This window comes from Amblyomma americanum, chromosome 7, assembly GCF_052857255.1.
Source record: "Amblyomma americanum isolate KBUSLIRL-KWMA chromosome 7, ASM5285725v1, whole genome shotgun sequence".
NCBI classification, from domain to species: Eukaryota; Metazoa; Arthropoda; class Arachnida; order Ixodida; family Ixodidae; genus Amblyomma; species Amblyomma americanum.
In genome coordinates this window covers 70,856,605-70,874,214 of record NC_135503.1, presented here as the reverse complement: position 1 = coordinate 70,874,214, position 17,610 = coordinate 70,856,605, and the positions used below count along the sequence as shown (strand labels likewise).

The 17,610-nt window shown below is 43.6% G+C and overlaps 1 protein-coding gene across 2 annotated transcripts in view; it reads left to right on the top strand.

Moving 5' to 3' along the window:
• The window catches only part of LOC144099302 (uncharacterized), a 231,383-nt gene that overhangs the window by 125,479 nt on the left and 88,294 nt on the right, over positions 1 to 17,610 (top strand). For both annotated transcript variants that reach the window (XM_077632495.1, XM_077632496.1), the window contains exons 4-5: positions 8,282 to 8,365; positions 15,116 to 15,221. In XM_077632495.1, the coding sequence (XP_077488621.1) occupies positions 8,282 to 8,365; positions 15,116 to 15,221 (190 nt within the window). The remainder of the gene's footprint in view (positions 1 to 8,281; positions 8,366 to 15,115; positions 15,222 to 17,610) is intronic.

The window sequence follows — 17,610 nt, the reverse complement described above, 5'->3', positions numbered from 1 at the left end:
GCTGGAAATTAGGCAACGGGGAGTAGGGAGGTTAGCTTTGGGAGCACATGGCAATACACCAAATCAGGGGGTACAGGGTGATATGGGATGGGCGTCTTTCGAGAGCAGAGAGGCTAGCAGTAAGATAGCATTTGAGGAACGATTGAGAAGGATGGAGGAAAAGCGGTGGGCTAGGAAAGTTTTCAAATACCTGTATATAAAGAATGTTGACACGAAATGGAGAAAGCGAACTAGAAAATTGACAAGCAAATATCTGGACAGCAGTAAGGGGGCAAATCAGCAATTATCGGTTAAGAAAAAGGTTAAAGGAACAGAGAGAGCTTTGTTTAAAACAGGGATGCTGACGAAATCGGCACTAGAAACATACCGGACCTTTAAACAAGAAATTGTCAAAGAAAATATCTATGATAATTGTAGGGGAAGTTCTTTGTTGTTTGAGGCCAGGACTGGAGTTTTGCGGACTAAGACGTATAGAGTCAGGTAACAGGAGATAGACACTTTGTGCATTGCGTGCGGAGAGGAGGAGGAAACGGCTGAACACTTGATACTTTTCTGTAAAAGGCTTCACCCTACAGTGGAAGGCAGCGGGGCTGACTTACCTAAGGCATTGGGGATTAGGGACAGTGAAGGGAAAGTGGATTTTAAGAGGTTAGAAGTAACCAAGCGAAGGTTATCTGATTGGTGGCTAAAAGCAAGACAGGAGTAAAATTTCAAGAGACATGGCTAGGTGGCTTGAGCCACCGCCCGATGTAAAGGGTTCAGCCGTATCCATCCATCCATCCATCCATCCATCCATCCATCCATCCATCCATGGTCTGACGTCACGCCAGCTGAGGAGAGACGGGGCTCAACTCGCGCGGTCGCCGCGCGGCCGCGACCACCAAGGCTAACTCCCGTTCCTCCCGCTAGGGGCGCTGCAGCCGAGCACGTGGTCTGACGTCACGCCAGCTGTAGAGAAACGGGGCTCAACTCGCGCGGTCACCGCGCGGCCGCGACCACCAAGGCTAACTCCCGCTCCTCCCGCTAGAGGGCGATTGCCGTCGCGGCATTGTATAAAAAAGCCTCGCTCCTCACGCCGAGGCAGTCATACAGCGAGATGCCGCCTACAGACAGGGATGCTTCGCATCCTAGGCTTAACCTTAGCTAAGCCAGGCCATTTTTTTCTCTATAATTGGCTATAATTAATTACCTATCCAGTCTATGATCATCAATCTTTAGATGAGGGCTGCACTTTGTCCTCTTTATTCGATGCTACCATTCGTTTTCTCTATTCATGATTAGTTGTCGCGTTATTCGTGGAAGACAGCGTTACACCGGACGGGCGAGTATGAGCCATTAAATGCTTTCGCCTTAATAATATATTATCAAGCATGTGCACACATGTGGGAACCACCACAAACAGCGCATAAAACGACTGTCCTGTGGCGATTTCCGCGTTTACCTTAAGAATACTGGGCAACAATTTTATAGAACTGTGTCGATGCTGAGTTTAGGAAGACACCGAGAGCTGTCGTTTTGTACGAAAGGCTCTAATTCAGCGAAGCGTGCAAGTGCCGCACTAAAGTCCAGCCCATCATCGGAATTTTCTTGGAACAAGAGGGTCATCCGGGCCAAATCGAATGATCTGAACACTTGCTTAAATTACTCATATTCAGTTTGGAATAGATTAGGTTGCTGCTTAGAGTGCGCGTTTCTGTGACAACACAGAAACACGCAGTAGCCTAGACAGGGGGCTTTTTGGCAGTGCTGGTTCGATTTGTTGCGCCTATTTTCGAATGCACTGCACTGGGAACGATAAGAGCCGAGGGGCGAGGAATCTTCTATCATCCCTTATCGAGTCAGATAAATTTGCTTCAGGCATAGCAGTGCTCATTAATACGGCCGTCAAAATTAAGAAAGTATGTTGCAGCTGACAGAAACGCGCCCAGCCTCGAAATTTGAGGAAAACACCAGCGGAGGAAAACACCTCTCAAATTTTTCCTCAAAACATCATCCGGTGTTTTCCTCCGTCGGTTCGGAAGCTTTCTTCAAGGGCCTACTGCAGGCCGCAATTTGTAATTCGCTTTTGCAGTTGTTGTTCTTTCCATTTTACTTCTTATTAATATTCGCGGATGATTCCCAAACAAAAATTTGGCTCAGGAAAAAGTCGTTTGTCAAAAAATTGATTATTAGCTTTTACAACTTCCAAACAGAAAATTCGTAAAGCTTTCAGAAAATATGCCATAATAAGATAGTCGCAGCTTCTAATATGCTTTTTTATTCTTTTTTATTGTCGCGATTAGCGTAATAGTGAGAGTTTTAGAGTCCTTATTTGAATTTTTTGCAAAACAGCGTTTTAGGTGGCTTATGTACCTTTTTCACAGGAGTTCCATAAGTCGTAAGAAAACAAAATTTTCTGCAGATTTCAATCACTGCGTTTTACGAGAGAAAAACTAGAATCAATTACATAAATAAATTTGTAATTTATGACTAAAACATTCATAAGTGGCATATCTATTTCACCCATAACGACCTAAAAACATCGTAAACCTGATATTGCTCAATGCCCACAATTTCAGTCAAAGCTGTGGAAAATAACAGTTTATACACTCGTACAAAATTGTAAGACTTTGGATCCAGTAGGTTTTAAGAAAAGGATGCGTTAATGAAAGTCATTAAATGTAAATAAACACTACCACACAAAGTTTTTATCTAATTTTGAGCTCTAGTGCAAGCTCCACTCATTTAGAGTTTGATAGAAAATTTCATGGCCATTGATCTTGTTAGCAGCACTCTACATACTGTTTTGAAAACGATTTGTGAAGTTTTACCCCACCTCATTAGCTTTGCCTCGCTACGTATTCCAGTAGTGTCAATACAGTGGATATATGCCTCGAAATGGATACATGCCTAATTTAGTCACACTATGAACAAATCCAAAAGAACTTCGATGAACCATGGTTTACAGGGCGAAGCCTCACATGCCGGGATTTTTATTTGTGTGTGATTTTTGGGAGCGTTTCTTCAGTGCAATAATCTCTCATAATCTTTCATAATCTCTCTGCACACAACTTTCGAGAAGGATTTAATGCATGCGCAAACAAACCGGATGAATTTTTCATGCCTCCCCTAAGTTTGCTGGCTTACTGTTTAATGGGGCTTAACGTCCCAAAGCGACTGACTTGGCGACATGCTTGTGCTCGAATGTAGCATGGATTTATTTCTAATGGGCTATCTGGTAAGTTTGAGCAACCTTGTTTCCTCCAAAGCCTTGTTTGTCTATTCCACTTTCGTGGGATTTTCAGCAGTATTCTTTGAACTTGCTGCCTAGCTTTGAAATTCTCGCTGAGCTAAATAAAACGAGGGGAACCCTGTGTAAGCATTGAATCCTTGTTTTCTAGTGTTTTTTTTTTGCTTCTCGACGGCACGTTTCTGTGGCTGACATTTTTTAAAGATGGTTGCTATGGTCTGCAGTGCAGTTTCAGAGTGCGAGTACAGAAACAAAAATCTAACAGCAATGGCATAATAATAGAAAAACTTTGCAGCGGTACTTTTCAAAGAAACTTGTCAACAACGTTTACCGCAAATTTCGTTATCTGCGCTGGCTTAGATTCAACGGAGCCAGAAAAGTTTACTAGTTACAAAGCGCCGTGACTAAACCCAGAGGACAGCGTTATGCAAAACTTTCACATCAGGGGTAATAAGCAGGTGAGTTTTTCTTCTGTAAGCGGCATTTATGTGCAGTATTAAATCCCGCGAACGACGGTCATCGTTCATATTCCGCGATGGCGTTGAAAGGTGCTTTTTCTTTTAATTAAGCCGACTAAGGAAGGTTTAACAGGGTATATTAGTGAAGGGTTTTAACTAGGCGGATTCGGCTTACGACGCTTCTGCATATAGTGAATGCACTGACTTCTTTTTTTGTATATTTAGGATTGAGAAGGCGGGATTGTTCTATGGAATATTTCACACCAAGCATAAGATTTTTAAGTCATGTGCATAGTTTATTATGTGAGTATTTAGTGATGCATAACTAAATTGAACTTTTCTCACTTTAGTCATCAGTTGTATTATGATACTTGCGAACAGATCTCCACACTAATTCTGTGTTACCGTGAGGATCGGAGTGTGCCCCCTCACTCCATCAATACAAGGGCATTTCGCAGATCCTTTTTTTACTTCTCTGTTAAATCCGTGTGCCCAGTGCAGTAGATTCTGTTTCGTTCCGTTTGAAACTTAAATGCTTCCGGACTGCAAGTTAGCGCGAGTAGTGCCCATAGAGCAGCATGCGAAATTTTGTTCACAACGCCAGATCACATTACCGGAGAAGTATCAATTGCAAAATTATAGAGCATGTAATATATGGCTTTTCTGTGACCATTTAACTAAAAATATTCTCCTCACCCGCAACCACCACTGTTTCAGGCGTGTGCAATACACGGTTGGTAGAATGTATTCCCCACTTATCTTCTACAATCGAACTGGCATTGAACTTGATTTGTTGAGTACGTCCTTACAACTACTGTATATTCCTGCTGTCAAAATGTATGTTTATGTAGTATTATTTTGTGTGTCATTCATGCCATTTCAAGGCTTGTGACTCTGTTCTACAAAGCAAATTCTCCGCTAATGTGCGTCTAAGCTTTGTTACCTTTTGTTCTTATCTGTACATTGTTGGTGCCGCTGTTTTCTGCAAGAAGGGGTGCTCTCCTTTGTTAATATACTCTGTGTGCACCTGCTAACATCATCTGATCTTGAAATACAGGCATTTTGTATTTTATATTTGTATGTGTAATTGATAAGGGAGAAGTAGTTGATTGCTTTTTCTTAGATTTCCGCATAGTTTTTGATGTAGTCGCGCACTGTTTCCTCCAAACCAATTTAAATGTCTATAACTTGAACTATAAAATATTCGAGTGGATTGTCGAATATTTGTAGTTACTGGTAGAGGCTGCGGTTGTTTACGGCTTTTCTTCACAATAAGGACAAGTTACGTCAGAATTTCCCCAAGGCTCAGTGTTGGGACCAATTTTGTTTTTGTTGTACATGAATGATATTTCAACTGGTATTCAGTCTTAATTTAGAATGTTTGCCGATGATCGTGTTGTTTATAGAGAAGAAGGTGGCATTTCCAATTGACAAATCCTGCATGCTAATTTAGACACTATAGCAGACAGGTTTTTGCATTCTAACATGTCATTAAATAGAAACAAAACTTCATGTAGCCTTCACAAGGAAAGTTGCTAATCGTACCGGAATGAACAGAAACAGTAAAATGACTTTGAACATAAGCAAGGAGTTAAAATATCTAAGCGCCCTTTTTCCTTATGATTCAAGATGGAATAAGCATGCTAACTACCTTATAAACAAGGCATCGTCATTTTTGGGGCTCTTATGGCGGAGTTTTACTCATTAGCCAGTAACTTAAAAACAATGCTGTGTTTCATTATTGTGCGATAAAAACTTGAATATGACTGTGCTTGTTTGAGCCTTCATACATCTGAGCCTATATGCAAATCAGAAAGAAAAACAACATGGGTCACTTAGATTTGTTCTTGGAAACTACAGCCGCCAACTTAGCATGAGAGTATTCAAACTTAACCTTAAATCGCAAGAACTAAAGGAGCGCAGAAGACAACTGATATTGAAATTTTTGTGCGATATTTAATATTCTGAGACTGGTATAAACTGCTAAAAATGTACCCCTGCGCCATCTTCGGAGCGATTGGACTGCTCCTTGAAGGTCAGGAAATTTTCTTCTAGGGTTCGCGTATTGTGTTATTCTTTTTTTTTTGTTAAAGCTGTTCGAGACTGCAACACTCTGCCATCCAGCATTGTATGTATCGTATCAATTGATGCTTTTTTCTATGAATTGAAGCAATTTGTACATGCATAGTTAAGTCTGTAACCCTCCAGCTCAGTGCCCTATGGGGCGATGCAGGTAACGAATGAATAATAAAAATTAGTGTAATTAACACTGTCCGTCTAGGAAACAAATGAAAAATTCTGGTACCTTTTGTTTTTCATGACGGAATGGGTCCAAACATAATTTTTGTAGGCTCAGATGTAAATATAGAGCAAAAGCAGCCGTTGTTGAGGTCTTCGGTATTTGCAACCGGATAACTTTTATCTCCGTCATCAAACAAACATTAATGCTCACTACCGGTACAGCTTGATTTAAAAAAAGGGAGGACACAGTGGGCCGCGTTCAGCTTTCCCCCTTTAACGGGCAATTTTCTTTTCTTTGCTAAAGCTACGGGGAAACCCTATTTTTCAGGCGAAAAAAGTGACAGAAGTGCATTGCGGACACAGCTTCTTCCCTCCACAATCGTTCTCTCTGAAACGTTTCAGCAAATCCTCTATTGGCTCGCCTTTCCTCTTGACCAGGGAAGCTCAGCTTTCGAGCACTTGAATATGGAAGGAATTTCTAAGCCAGGGTCCGCACTGGGCTACCTAGCGCGCTTTGCGTGAACGGGAGCTGCGTGGATGCTAGTCTGGAACTCGCCGAGACTAGCCAATGGGTGGAGCTCAGATTGAATCAACTTCGCCAGGGCTTGCCCAGCCGAGGGGCGTTTATTGGGCATGTCTCTTCCTCCTATTTTAGCTGCAATTTCAATTTCCTTTTCATTTTCTCCTCACTGAGGCGTTATCGAGGCAGCGCAAGTGTAGAGAATTTGACGTGGATGACCTGAATACAGAGTGTGCCTTAAAAAGAAAAAAAACTTGTGGTTGCAGCATTGAAATAGCTTTTAGCGTAATAGAGCTGTTCTAAGCAGAATTTTTTGTTGTTGTTGTTGTTGTTGACCTACTTATTGCCAGCGACAGAAAAAAAAGAAGTAGCGCGAAAAAGAAGAAGTATTGGTGGCGGTTTAGCATTGCTCAGCACGAAATATTGTGCGAAAGCATAGTTTTTTGCAGGTAAACACCACTGCCAGCTAAAAAATAAATAAAACTGATTTCTGGGGAAAGGAAATGGCGCAGTATCTGTCTTTCATATCTACAGACACCGGAACCAGGCCGTAAGAGAAGAGATAAAGAGGGGACTAAGAGAAGAAGGAAGAAGTGCCGTAGTGGAGGGCTCCGGAATAATTTCGATCATATGGGGATCTTTAACGTGCACTGAGTCCGCACAGCACACGGGCGCATTTGAGTTTCGCCTCCATCGAAACGTGGCCGCCGCTGTCGGGTTCGAACAAGGGTACTCCAGATCAATAGCCGAGCGCTCTTACCACTGAGCCACCGCGACGGTTCCATCGGGTGCCTGAAATCGGAATAGAGATGTCCACTGACCCAGATAGGCTGTTATGCGCGTCTTCAAATGTTCATCATGAATGGTTATTCACTCAATGAACACCGGCGGTCTATGCTCCAGTGCCGCTTTTCTGCAGTAGTGTAGTCAACGCCAACGCGTACTGCTCCATAACCGTGTTTCTGCCACAAAGTTGTCCGCGCCGACGCCTGTAGCGCACATATTTCTTTTACTATCTCGAGATAGCCGATGATGATTGTGAAGTTTTTGTGGCGCAAAGGGATCAGCGGCTTAAGAGCGCCATGGCGCAAGGTGTTTTTCGTTTGCTCAAGGTGGGATCAAAGACCAATTTCTCAAGCATTTCATCCTGAATACGCCGAGCGCCAGGCCAGGGAAGCGTGTACCCATTGTATCACCGGTGGGTACCCGGCGGCACTGGGGATCGAGCCCCGCACCACCCGCATCCGAGACAGATGCTCAAGCTCTACGTCACCGCTGCGGTCCCGCCACATAGCTAAAGACGCGAATATTAGTTTGATAGTAGCATTAGTTATTAAGGATACAATGTACAGTGCACAGCACGAGTGTGCGCTCGCAGTTTAACACGAAGCGTGATTGGCTGCTCCTTTAGCCTAGTGCCTAGTGCGGGTTAATAATTTTAGAAGCTTGCATAGCTGCACTAATTTTGATTTCCCCATCTTGGGCGTTATACGCTGATTGCTCGAATAATAAACCTAGTTCTATACACTTCGTCGTGTGATCTAACTTTCGAATAGTCGGGACTAGCCTGTTTCTTGATTGATTATTAATTTTCGGAATGAATCAACCAGAAAATATCAATTGGTTAACTGCTTTGGCCTCCTGTCCACTCACTGCTCACACTGGCAGCGCCTCGCTGCTTTATTGGTTCATGAAGATAAAAAAAAAAATTCCACAAAGGTGCATTATGATCACTGATTGCGACTACCCAAAAATGGCAGTATAAATAGGAAAAAATTGTGTGGTAGATTATATGGGCCCTTCATACCTATAAAGCACTTTTCTTCACTGCAGGTGACATGAATCTCAAGAAGTTCATAGAGGATTACTTCCAGAAACGGCCTGACGAGGACCGGGAGAAGAAGTCCGGGAAATGCGGTAAGTACGCTTGAAAAGGCGTCGAGGTAAGCACGCGAACGAGGCGTGTGCCTATAGCTTTCGGCCAGATTTAGAAACACCTGGCTGGGATAATCTTGTTGTTCTGTTGAATTTTTACTTTATTTTTACATTTCATATGCTTTTAGGAATTGGTTGAAAAAGCGCCAAACCTCCCGGTTGCCAGTGGGTGGCTTGCTTAATGCAATCGTGAAGGTTAAAAAAATGATGCAGCTTGGCGAAAATTCTTATGCTGTGCTAGTATGATCTACCGCAGACGTCTTCGCTATAGTGTGCTTTGCTACTTTCGCCATCACCGCGTCATCAGCCGTGACCAGCGTGATCAACATGCGACCGCCGTTGTCGCATTTCGATGAGAAAAAATGGCAGGGTTTTAACGTAGTAAAGAGAGTTGACGTGCGAAAGCAAGTGTTTAGCCTGATTGACTGAAGATTTTGCTTTGCTGGGTAGACGGCACCTCTAGCAACGATAATAGGCTAAGGTTAAGCCGTGATCGAGGTTAGGCCTATCCGATCCGTTCGCGCCGCAGATGGAAGTTGATGAAGACGACGATGTGCAATGCACAGTGCAAAAATGTGCTGCAGTTTAAGACGAGGCGTGATGCTTGGCACTATTTCCGTGCAATAACGAAAAAAAAAACTGCGGTGATCGCATGGTGCTCTCCTGCAGTGGCCAGCGAAACTGATCTCTTCACGCAGTCTCGGGTTCGAATACCAGTCGCGGCAATACGTATTTATTTCTCAAAGTCAACGCAAAGGCTTCAGGGATTCCCTGGTTTTTGCAGCTTTTAGTCGTGAAGAAGAGTTTTCGCTCTAAAATGCAGGAAGACATCCGTGTGCAGTGCGATGTCCCCCATGTTAAGGAATTCCAGCTGCTTGAAATTTTACAAAAACTCTGCACCGACCGGTTTTTTTGTTTTCTCCTTTCACTGCTTCTTTCATTCTTTTCTTCTCAGTGCGGTTGAGGTGTTGATTCCGGAATGACACATTTACACCTACTTCTTTTTTCTCAGATCCAATTTCCAACTTTTCGCCCGCCATTCAACTCCACGGCTTTGTGCATGGTTTGTACTGCCATTGCCTCAACCCCCTGAGAATTTAGACTTTCAGTTGCATTTCCTTAACATTTTCGTATTAAGTTCAATAACGCCCAATTCAGGATACCCACTAAATCTGGTTTCGTACAGGATAGTGCTAGTGACTTGGACATGAACTTGAACCGTTTTTAAAAAGTTTTCTAATCGAAGTCTGAAAAAATCGATAAATTATGTTGAACAATGTTCTAGCACAATTTTAAGAGAATTGTGTCAGCAGTGTTTCACAAAGACGAATCAGACATCCTTCCAGCTTTATGTTGAAGAATATTATATGCAACCGAATTGAGGGCCTGCTTTAACGAAGTAAGCGATCATCTAACACTCAATTTGCAATGCCTTGGGACGCGACGCTGCATGCGCAATCTACAGCACGTGCAGTTTACCGACCTCAGATCGCCTGTTTGCAAAGTTATGAACACGATGCTTGAGGATTATTTTGCCAGGCTCAGCTAATTTACAGCACTGCGCCTACACTGCTCAGTGTCCCGCCGCCCAAACTATTTTGAAACCATAAGTCATTTTCAGACATGGAATATCAGTGCCTACATGAAAATACGTCTGCTTGGCATTTGGTGCGCCAAAAACATTATACATCACAATTTCACTCAGAAGGCAGGAGATGCATTTTTACTGCATTTAGCTCAATTCTTAAGAAACCCTTCCTAGAACAGGTGCGGAGAAATACGATTTGAGCTATCGAATGAGAATAAAACCAGCATGATGTAAAGCATCACGTCGATTACCAGCGTTTCTCTGACAAACGTAGATTGCAACATAAATGGTCCTCCTGCTAAGATGCTTGGACCATGTCGCATAAGCCATTTCCCTCCATTGCCACGCTGTGGTGGTTCTGTGGTTATGGCGCAAGGCTGCTGACCAGAAAGAAGCGGGTTGGATCCCGGGCGCGGAAGTCGAATTTCGACGCAGGCAAAATGCTAGAGTCCTGTGTACTGTGCGATGTCAGTGCACGTTAAAGGACCCAGGTGATCGAAATTATCCGGAGCCCTTCACCGCGGAGTCCCTCATAGTCTCAGTTGCTTTGGGACGTTAAACCCCCCTAAACGAAACCAAACCAAGCCATTTTCTCCCACGTACGTCAGCACCAAACTGCAAATAGGACGAGTTGCTTCTGAATACTAAACGTTTTGTTTAGACTTCCTCTCGCGTCATTTTTTCGTTCTATAGTAGGATTCTTGAGTTCTGTCGACCATTAAAAGATACGGCATTCAATGCACGGTCTCCCGTCTGTGGTGAACAGGTTAGGGATACGTAGGCTTCAGCGTCCAAAGCGCCCCACTGGCGCGGCGTTGAAACACACGCGACGTAACGCGTGCAAAATAAATCGGCCAGCTGGAAAGGGAAACTTTCGGTTAGGTAAAAGCTCCTCCATGTGAGAAGCATGCCGAAAGGCATTCAGTTAAAGAGCTCCGAGCTCCGTGCGCTGTCAATTGATCGCATAATGGTCAGATATGGGTCGTGGTTTACCAAAAGACAGCAGTGTGAAATTGCAGGCAGTATATGCCGCAGGTACTACATCGTGCATGTAATGCCGCTTTGTATTAAAAGGTGTGAGCCCACAAAATTTGGCCTCATATATTTCTGTTAAATACTTATCAGCAAAAGCAATAATGACAATGTATTGTTGCTTTTAAAAGCAGCTGAGATGTTGCTTAGAGTGTCACTACTTCGTTGTTTAGCCTCCCGGAAATGAGTCTTGTTACAAGCCAGTCGTAGTCGGACGCGAACAGGCAGTTTCTTCAAATAACCATATTAAGAATATTTGTGTCAGAATTTTTTGTGGCACTAATTAAAGACAAGGAAATTTGCAGTGCACATAGTCACTTTAGAGTTCATATGCAGCGTTACTGTTGGACTGAAGGAATTTCTTTGTCAGCGTGTCTCTCTTTCCGTAGTATCAAAAAAGGTTTCCGAAAGAAAGCAAAAGATTGTATCCCGGCATCTAAAGCAATAAAAGCTTAAACAATAAAAAGCTTAACAAGAATTAACCAAGCTGCTTTCCATTAAAAAAAGGAAGGTACACTTCATATTCTCATAAAAGATTTGCTGCGATAGCTTTATTAAGTTAATGCTCATATATGTTAAATTGGTCGGCCTCTACGTTACATTTTTAGCTCGCTGGCTGGGAGTCCCAGATCTTTCCTGGCGCAGTGATGCAACGGTTTAGCGCTGCTCCATTGCCCTGCGGTGGCAGGTGCTGCCACAGGTGGAGCTTGTGAGACAAAGGTTACTCTATCCCAGCGACGTCTCGCGAGTAGTCTTCAATTCAACTGCCACCTGCCACGGTGAACAGGTTGTGATGACATCACAAGGTGACATGACCTAGTTGGCAAGTTAACTGCTTGTTTTTCGCTCACAACGCCATGGTCATTCTACTTTCTCTCAGAATCTTGAAAGAAACAACAAATCTTACGGAAGCTGACAAAATGATAATTTTTTTAGTGGGGGTGTTTTTGCTTAATATTGAAAAACTAGGCTTCCTAAAGATTGAGATAACGGGATGAATGTGGTATACAATCCCAGGACACGTTTCGTCCTACACTAGTGACAATTACATCCAATTCCTACTCGGAAGTGCAATTCAGGGCCCCCAGGGCTGCGTCCTCATTTGCGAGCGAGGTGGAAGACCATTAATTTTTTGTTCTCGACAGTGACTTTTGAGGAACATTTACTCTGCAGCACCCTCCTTCCTTTGGTAATTTAGTGCGCGCGACCGAATTAATATGAATGGTTCGACGGAGAGAGATTTTTCAGTCATTAATTCAGTAAGCACATATTTAAGAAAAAAATTATTAACTGTTCACAGGAATGCTCAAAGTTCACAAAACGGCCTGTGCTCACTAGTCCCGTCATTTCCCGAATTCATTCTACTATTCCGTTTTTTAAACCCTTTAAGTTCTGAAAAATGAAACATGTCCAACTTAGTTGGATAAAAATTTTGAATATTGGAAATTTTAAGGTACTGTTATAGAATTATTGAAGGCAATGATTCATTCTTCCGACGTGTTGCAAAACCTTTCTTTTCAAGTTTTTTCATCGCTTGCACGGAGCAGTTAAGCGTGCCCTCGGAAACCAATGCCCTCGGAAACGCTTTTGACGATCGCAAAAACGTTAACAGTAAAGCATTGATGCCTCTTTACGGGAGATCTGTGGATATGTTGAATGCTTTAGTGAAATCTTGCAATATATGCAAAAATTGCGCCCACAGCGTCCTTTCCGTTCAGAACTTCAAAAATGAATTTGTCCCAAATATTTGAGTATGAAGAAAAAAATATACTCCCCACGGCATTATACCAGCTAATGTAATAAAATTTAGAGCCAAGTGTCAAGATTATTGTCTGCATCGGTAAAATATAGGACATTTATATATGGCCCCTTAGCAACAACTACCAAAAATTACCATTTGGTTTTTTTGCACAACTCAAGCAAGAGAAGTAATTTTTTTATCCCCCGAATGTCTCTCTCTTTTTCCTCGCAACGTTTGTCAGAAAACGAGAGACGAGAAAATTTCGCTTTTTCTTGACACAGCTTGCTCAAAGTGACGACAAACATTTTGCGTTAGGGCTGGCTTCTGAGAACGTGCTGACATCAAACTTTTTTTATCCAAGCTCCATGTATAATTGAGTACAGGGTTTGCAATCTGCATTTAGCGAATTATCGGCACTTTTCAGTAAAGGGTCACCAACGTTAGTCACCGATTGACGTTGAATGAGTGAGAAAAGTGTGGGTATTGATTAATGTCGCAGGCTGCTTTTTTCAAGCGGTGAATTTGACCCAAATGGGCAGTTTTTTAGTGTAGTTCTCTCTGAGCGAGGACCACTGAAAAATAAAGCTTGCCAGATCTTGCACTACGCATTTCGTTCAATATTGATCAAGATATCGAGACAACTGCGAGAAATAACAATGTGCAAAGAAGAACGAGGGTAAACCCAATGTAGGATCGTCGTTTCTTTGCTGGTCACGTTTCGCATAAGAGCTGCCGTGAACGGGCGCCTGAAATGGGTTACCGAGGGAAGTCGGGAAGAGGAAATGAAAGAGTGTCACAATATTGATCGTATACAAAGTCTCGCTGGGACAGCCGCTCTTTTCCTCATAGTGCAAGGACGTGACCGGCCAACAGGCGGTAGCTCGGGACATTTCTGATGAGCATCGTGCGAGTTTTAGCCAATGGGAGGACGCACAGAAAAGTTCGGAGGATTTCCGCGCCAGCTGTGGCCAATGGAAGAAAGCTCAGAAAAGTTCGGAGGAGCATCGCGTCAGCTCTATAAATAATGGGCGAAGAATGAACTCATGCTTTCGCACATCTAGCCGTTTGAACTTCGTTAAAACCCTATTGCTTTTTTCGACTTGTGCCAAGGAATACGGAGTATAACATTTGTTGGTAGCTGGATTATTTTACATTCACGTTATCTTGAGCGGACGGCGATGAGTAGACAAACTTCGTCGGGTTCAGGTATTGCATACTTGCCGTTCTAAGAAAGATTAACGTTGCTGGAGATGTTCGCCTCACTATCATGCCTATCCAGTTGACAGGGGCGAAGGATGGCGCAAGGCACACATAGCAGGCACAGACACTATACAGAGCCCACAGTGCTCATATTAGTCGCACACTCTTTAACGGCGTCTCCTTAGTGGCGCGAAAATCAGTAACGGTGCTGCACCAAGGCCCAAACACACTTTGCACCCTATGCCAGGAGTTTGAGAACAGCCCAAAGACACTCATGGGGGCTTCGATCTCTTCTGTCTGTCTCCTGCATCTGGTTGTATATTTATGTTTGGAGAATTATTTCATTTATTATAAGAATGTGTGAAAAGAAACGATCATTGCTTCATTAGGTAGCTTCACGTTGACCAATCCTTCCCACCGTATACGTCTATGTTCCAGCACAGCTCAGCTAAACCGACGAGTAACGATTAACATACAAATAAATATTGTAGCTAATCCTAGCTTTTGCAGCCAAGTTCTTCCGCCTTTATCCTAAGCAACCGCAACATCAACATCGAATGTTTGTGATTTCCCCACCATCGTGTGCACATGGCTGGTGCCTCGCACTTCGCGCTAACTTTGGCGCCATTACGTGGGGCAAGTGGTCGCAACCAGACGCATCCAAACACCTTGAAACGCTTGTCATGAAAACATCTTGAATGACGGTGCCTGCGCTGTAGCAGCCGCAGCAGTAATGAAAAAGACACCAGCGCCGATGCGGCACATCATTCGTGTTGCGGAAGGGCCATGATTGAACGCGAGGCGGAGCGGTCGAGCTTGAAACGCTGCGCGAATGCAGGAAATCAGAGCCAGGAACGCAGCCACTAATATGGCCTCCAACGGGCACGACGATTATTTGATCAAATCCATGTCGACAGTTTTTTCATTGCAACCTTACATGAAGCTCCTCCTGGTTGGGCCCGAAGACTGGCCTGCAATGCATCCAAATAAAGCAGTCGTTGTAATTCTCATTAACAAGGAACGCAATTGTCGCACACTCATGCGTGGCGGCAACAATAAAAACTGCTGCGACGATTCCAGAAGGGCAATGAAAAAATATTGCGCTGACAACGGGGATTACCATGAGCGTAAATGCCACTTAATTTTTGGATTTTTAATTTCTTGTTTGCAGACTGGGTTCACCCTGGCTGTCGCTGCTCGGAAGGACAAGCCTTTTTCTGCGAAAACACGGGTTTGCGTTCGCTGCCATCTACAATTCCGCACAACGCCACAAACCTGTGAGTAAATGGGTTTCAAACATAACCTGGCATATTGTCACTAGTGTAGGAAGCGTGTTTTTCGGAGCGAAGTAGCGACCGCCTTCATGTCGTCCCCTCCTCCCTCCGCCCCGCTTCGAAAAAAAAAGAAATGCATAAGAAATTAAAGAACTATAAAAAGGCGGCGCAGAGGCAGGGGCACGGCGGATTTTGTTAGCACATGAACAAAACGGTATTTGCGCTGAATGGGGTGCGTCACTTCACGTCTTAATTGCTTGCCGTTTGCAACCTCAAAGCAAAACGATTAAAAATCGCAAAAGCTGGGTAATTACTGCAAATCACAGAACTTTCTGACCAGCCAGCGTGTTAATAACTTGGTCAGACGCTCGCAGGCACTAATAGCGGTCGTGTCTCAAACAGCTAACATAAGGAAGACGGCAGTTGCATTCAGTGATTATCTTCAGGCACGAAGCAAGGGAGCGCCAGTCAGAGCAAATAACGATTAGTTCCGCAGCGCGCAATCTATTGTAGTGTGACCGGAGACCGGTTGGTGTCGCCAAATTTATTTTGCTGGTAGTTAACTGCCATGTGTCACTGCTGAAACCTGGCAAAATTGACTCAGCAACAAAATATTAACCCCGAAACGGTACCATGAAACTGGGGAAAGCATTCTCAAAAACTCGAGGGAAAGCTTCCAAATGCGAAACGCCCAAAATTCGTTATCTCCTGTTAACGTCTGCACAAGATGTGCTTCATAAATTCTGCTGTAACCTACTTAAACGATGGTATTATCACGCTTATCTTGCTGCACTAATGGTAACTTTGGGACTTCATGGCAGCTATCAAGGCTTGTTAACCATGCGATGCTCAGAACGTTGCCCGAAAACGATAACTAAACGAGGAACTCAGTGCCGATTTGGTGGTTGAGGCGCAGGAACTTAGGAAGCAGCAGGAAAAACCTCTGAAACTTCTCTAGGTACAACGGCCTGTGCAGAACTACAGGCTAGCGAAAAAAAAAGGTGCTAAAAATTGCAAGTTCTCGGTTTTGCTTTTGCTTTCGATGGGTGTTAAAAACTTCATTGATTTGAACAGGCAGCAAAGAATGGCGAAATCAGGTACATCTCCCCACCCTAATAATTGAGGTAGGGAAATTTCACTTATAAAAAACACCAAAAGTAAAATCAAAAGCAAATAACTGGGAGCTTGCACACTCCTGGAGGCACTTTTAGTCAGCAATAATGAGCGCTTGAACAACTCCAAAATCCTGCGTACCCTCTACGCATCTCATTGTAAAGAAGCTTAATATTGCTTTCACGTGAATGGTCACCGTGTGACTTGGCAGCATATCAAACGGGAGTAGCTACAGAAGGACAAAGAAAGTGACTACACAGGTCATCATTACAATCTCCAGAAGGTGGTTCGCATAGCGCTTATATTTTTCAATATACAGTGCGCTTACGGTGTACAATGTGCTTATAGGTGTATAGCGGGTTGTGTGACGCCACAAGGTCACGTGACCTAGGTAGCCCACCTAGGTTGCTTCTCCGGAGGTGGCTGCCTGGGCCACCCTGCGCCACCCCATTTATCGCTCATAATGTCGCCGACGACAGCACCGGATTTCCTGTACAACGAGAGCTTTAACGCTGTCACGTTAATACCGTGTGCAAGTGATGGTCAGAGTGATTGTATACACTCACTTCTCCTGCGACCCAGCCTCGTCGCCTCTGCTTGTATTAGTGGGCTCTTTCAAAGAGAGAGATGGGGAAAAGGCTGCAATGCTCCTTTGTTATCCATCTTTCGCATCCGGAAGAGTGGAAAAATTCTCCAAACCTTTTTATTCCTTATTTGTACATGAATGCAGCACAATAGGAGAGCGGGCGCCGAGCACTTTCACAATGCGAAACGACTACATGCGCCTGATATTGGGTGAGGCTTGTCTTGGGATTGATTTGGAAGCACTAGCGTGATATTTTTTTTTTCATGTTATACATAGTGAACGATCTCGCAGCAGAACAACGGTCTACTATGCCTCGGAACTTATTGCTGCTGAATTGAAAGCTGCAGCTAGCGCCAACAAGGGAGGGTCTGCATACCCAAAGCATTCCACATTTGAAAACAGTCGTAACTGACTCACACCTGTTATCTCGAAACTTTACGTGGCATAGTGAAGGAGGCAGCTTAAAGCACGTCCTTCTAATGCGAAGATTCCCTCGAGAGTTCGGCAACTGGCTGCCCCTGATTTGGTGGCGGGCTCCTTTTGCAAGTCAGCTGGCCCAGAACCTGTGCAGCAGGATGAAGATCTTGCACGAAGCTTTGTGTTTCTATTTATCAGTTGCTAAAAAATAAAGATGAGAAAATCGGGAAAATAATAGAAAAACAAGAAAAGTATATAACGGCTTTATATTACTGG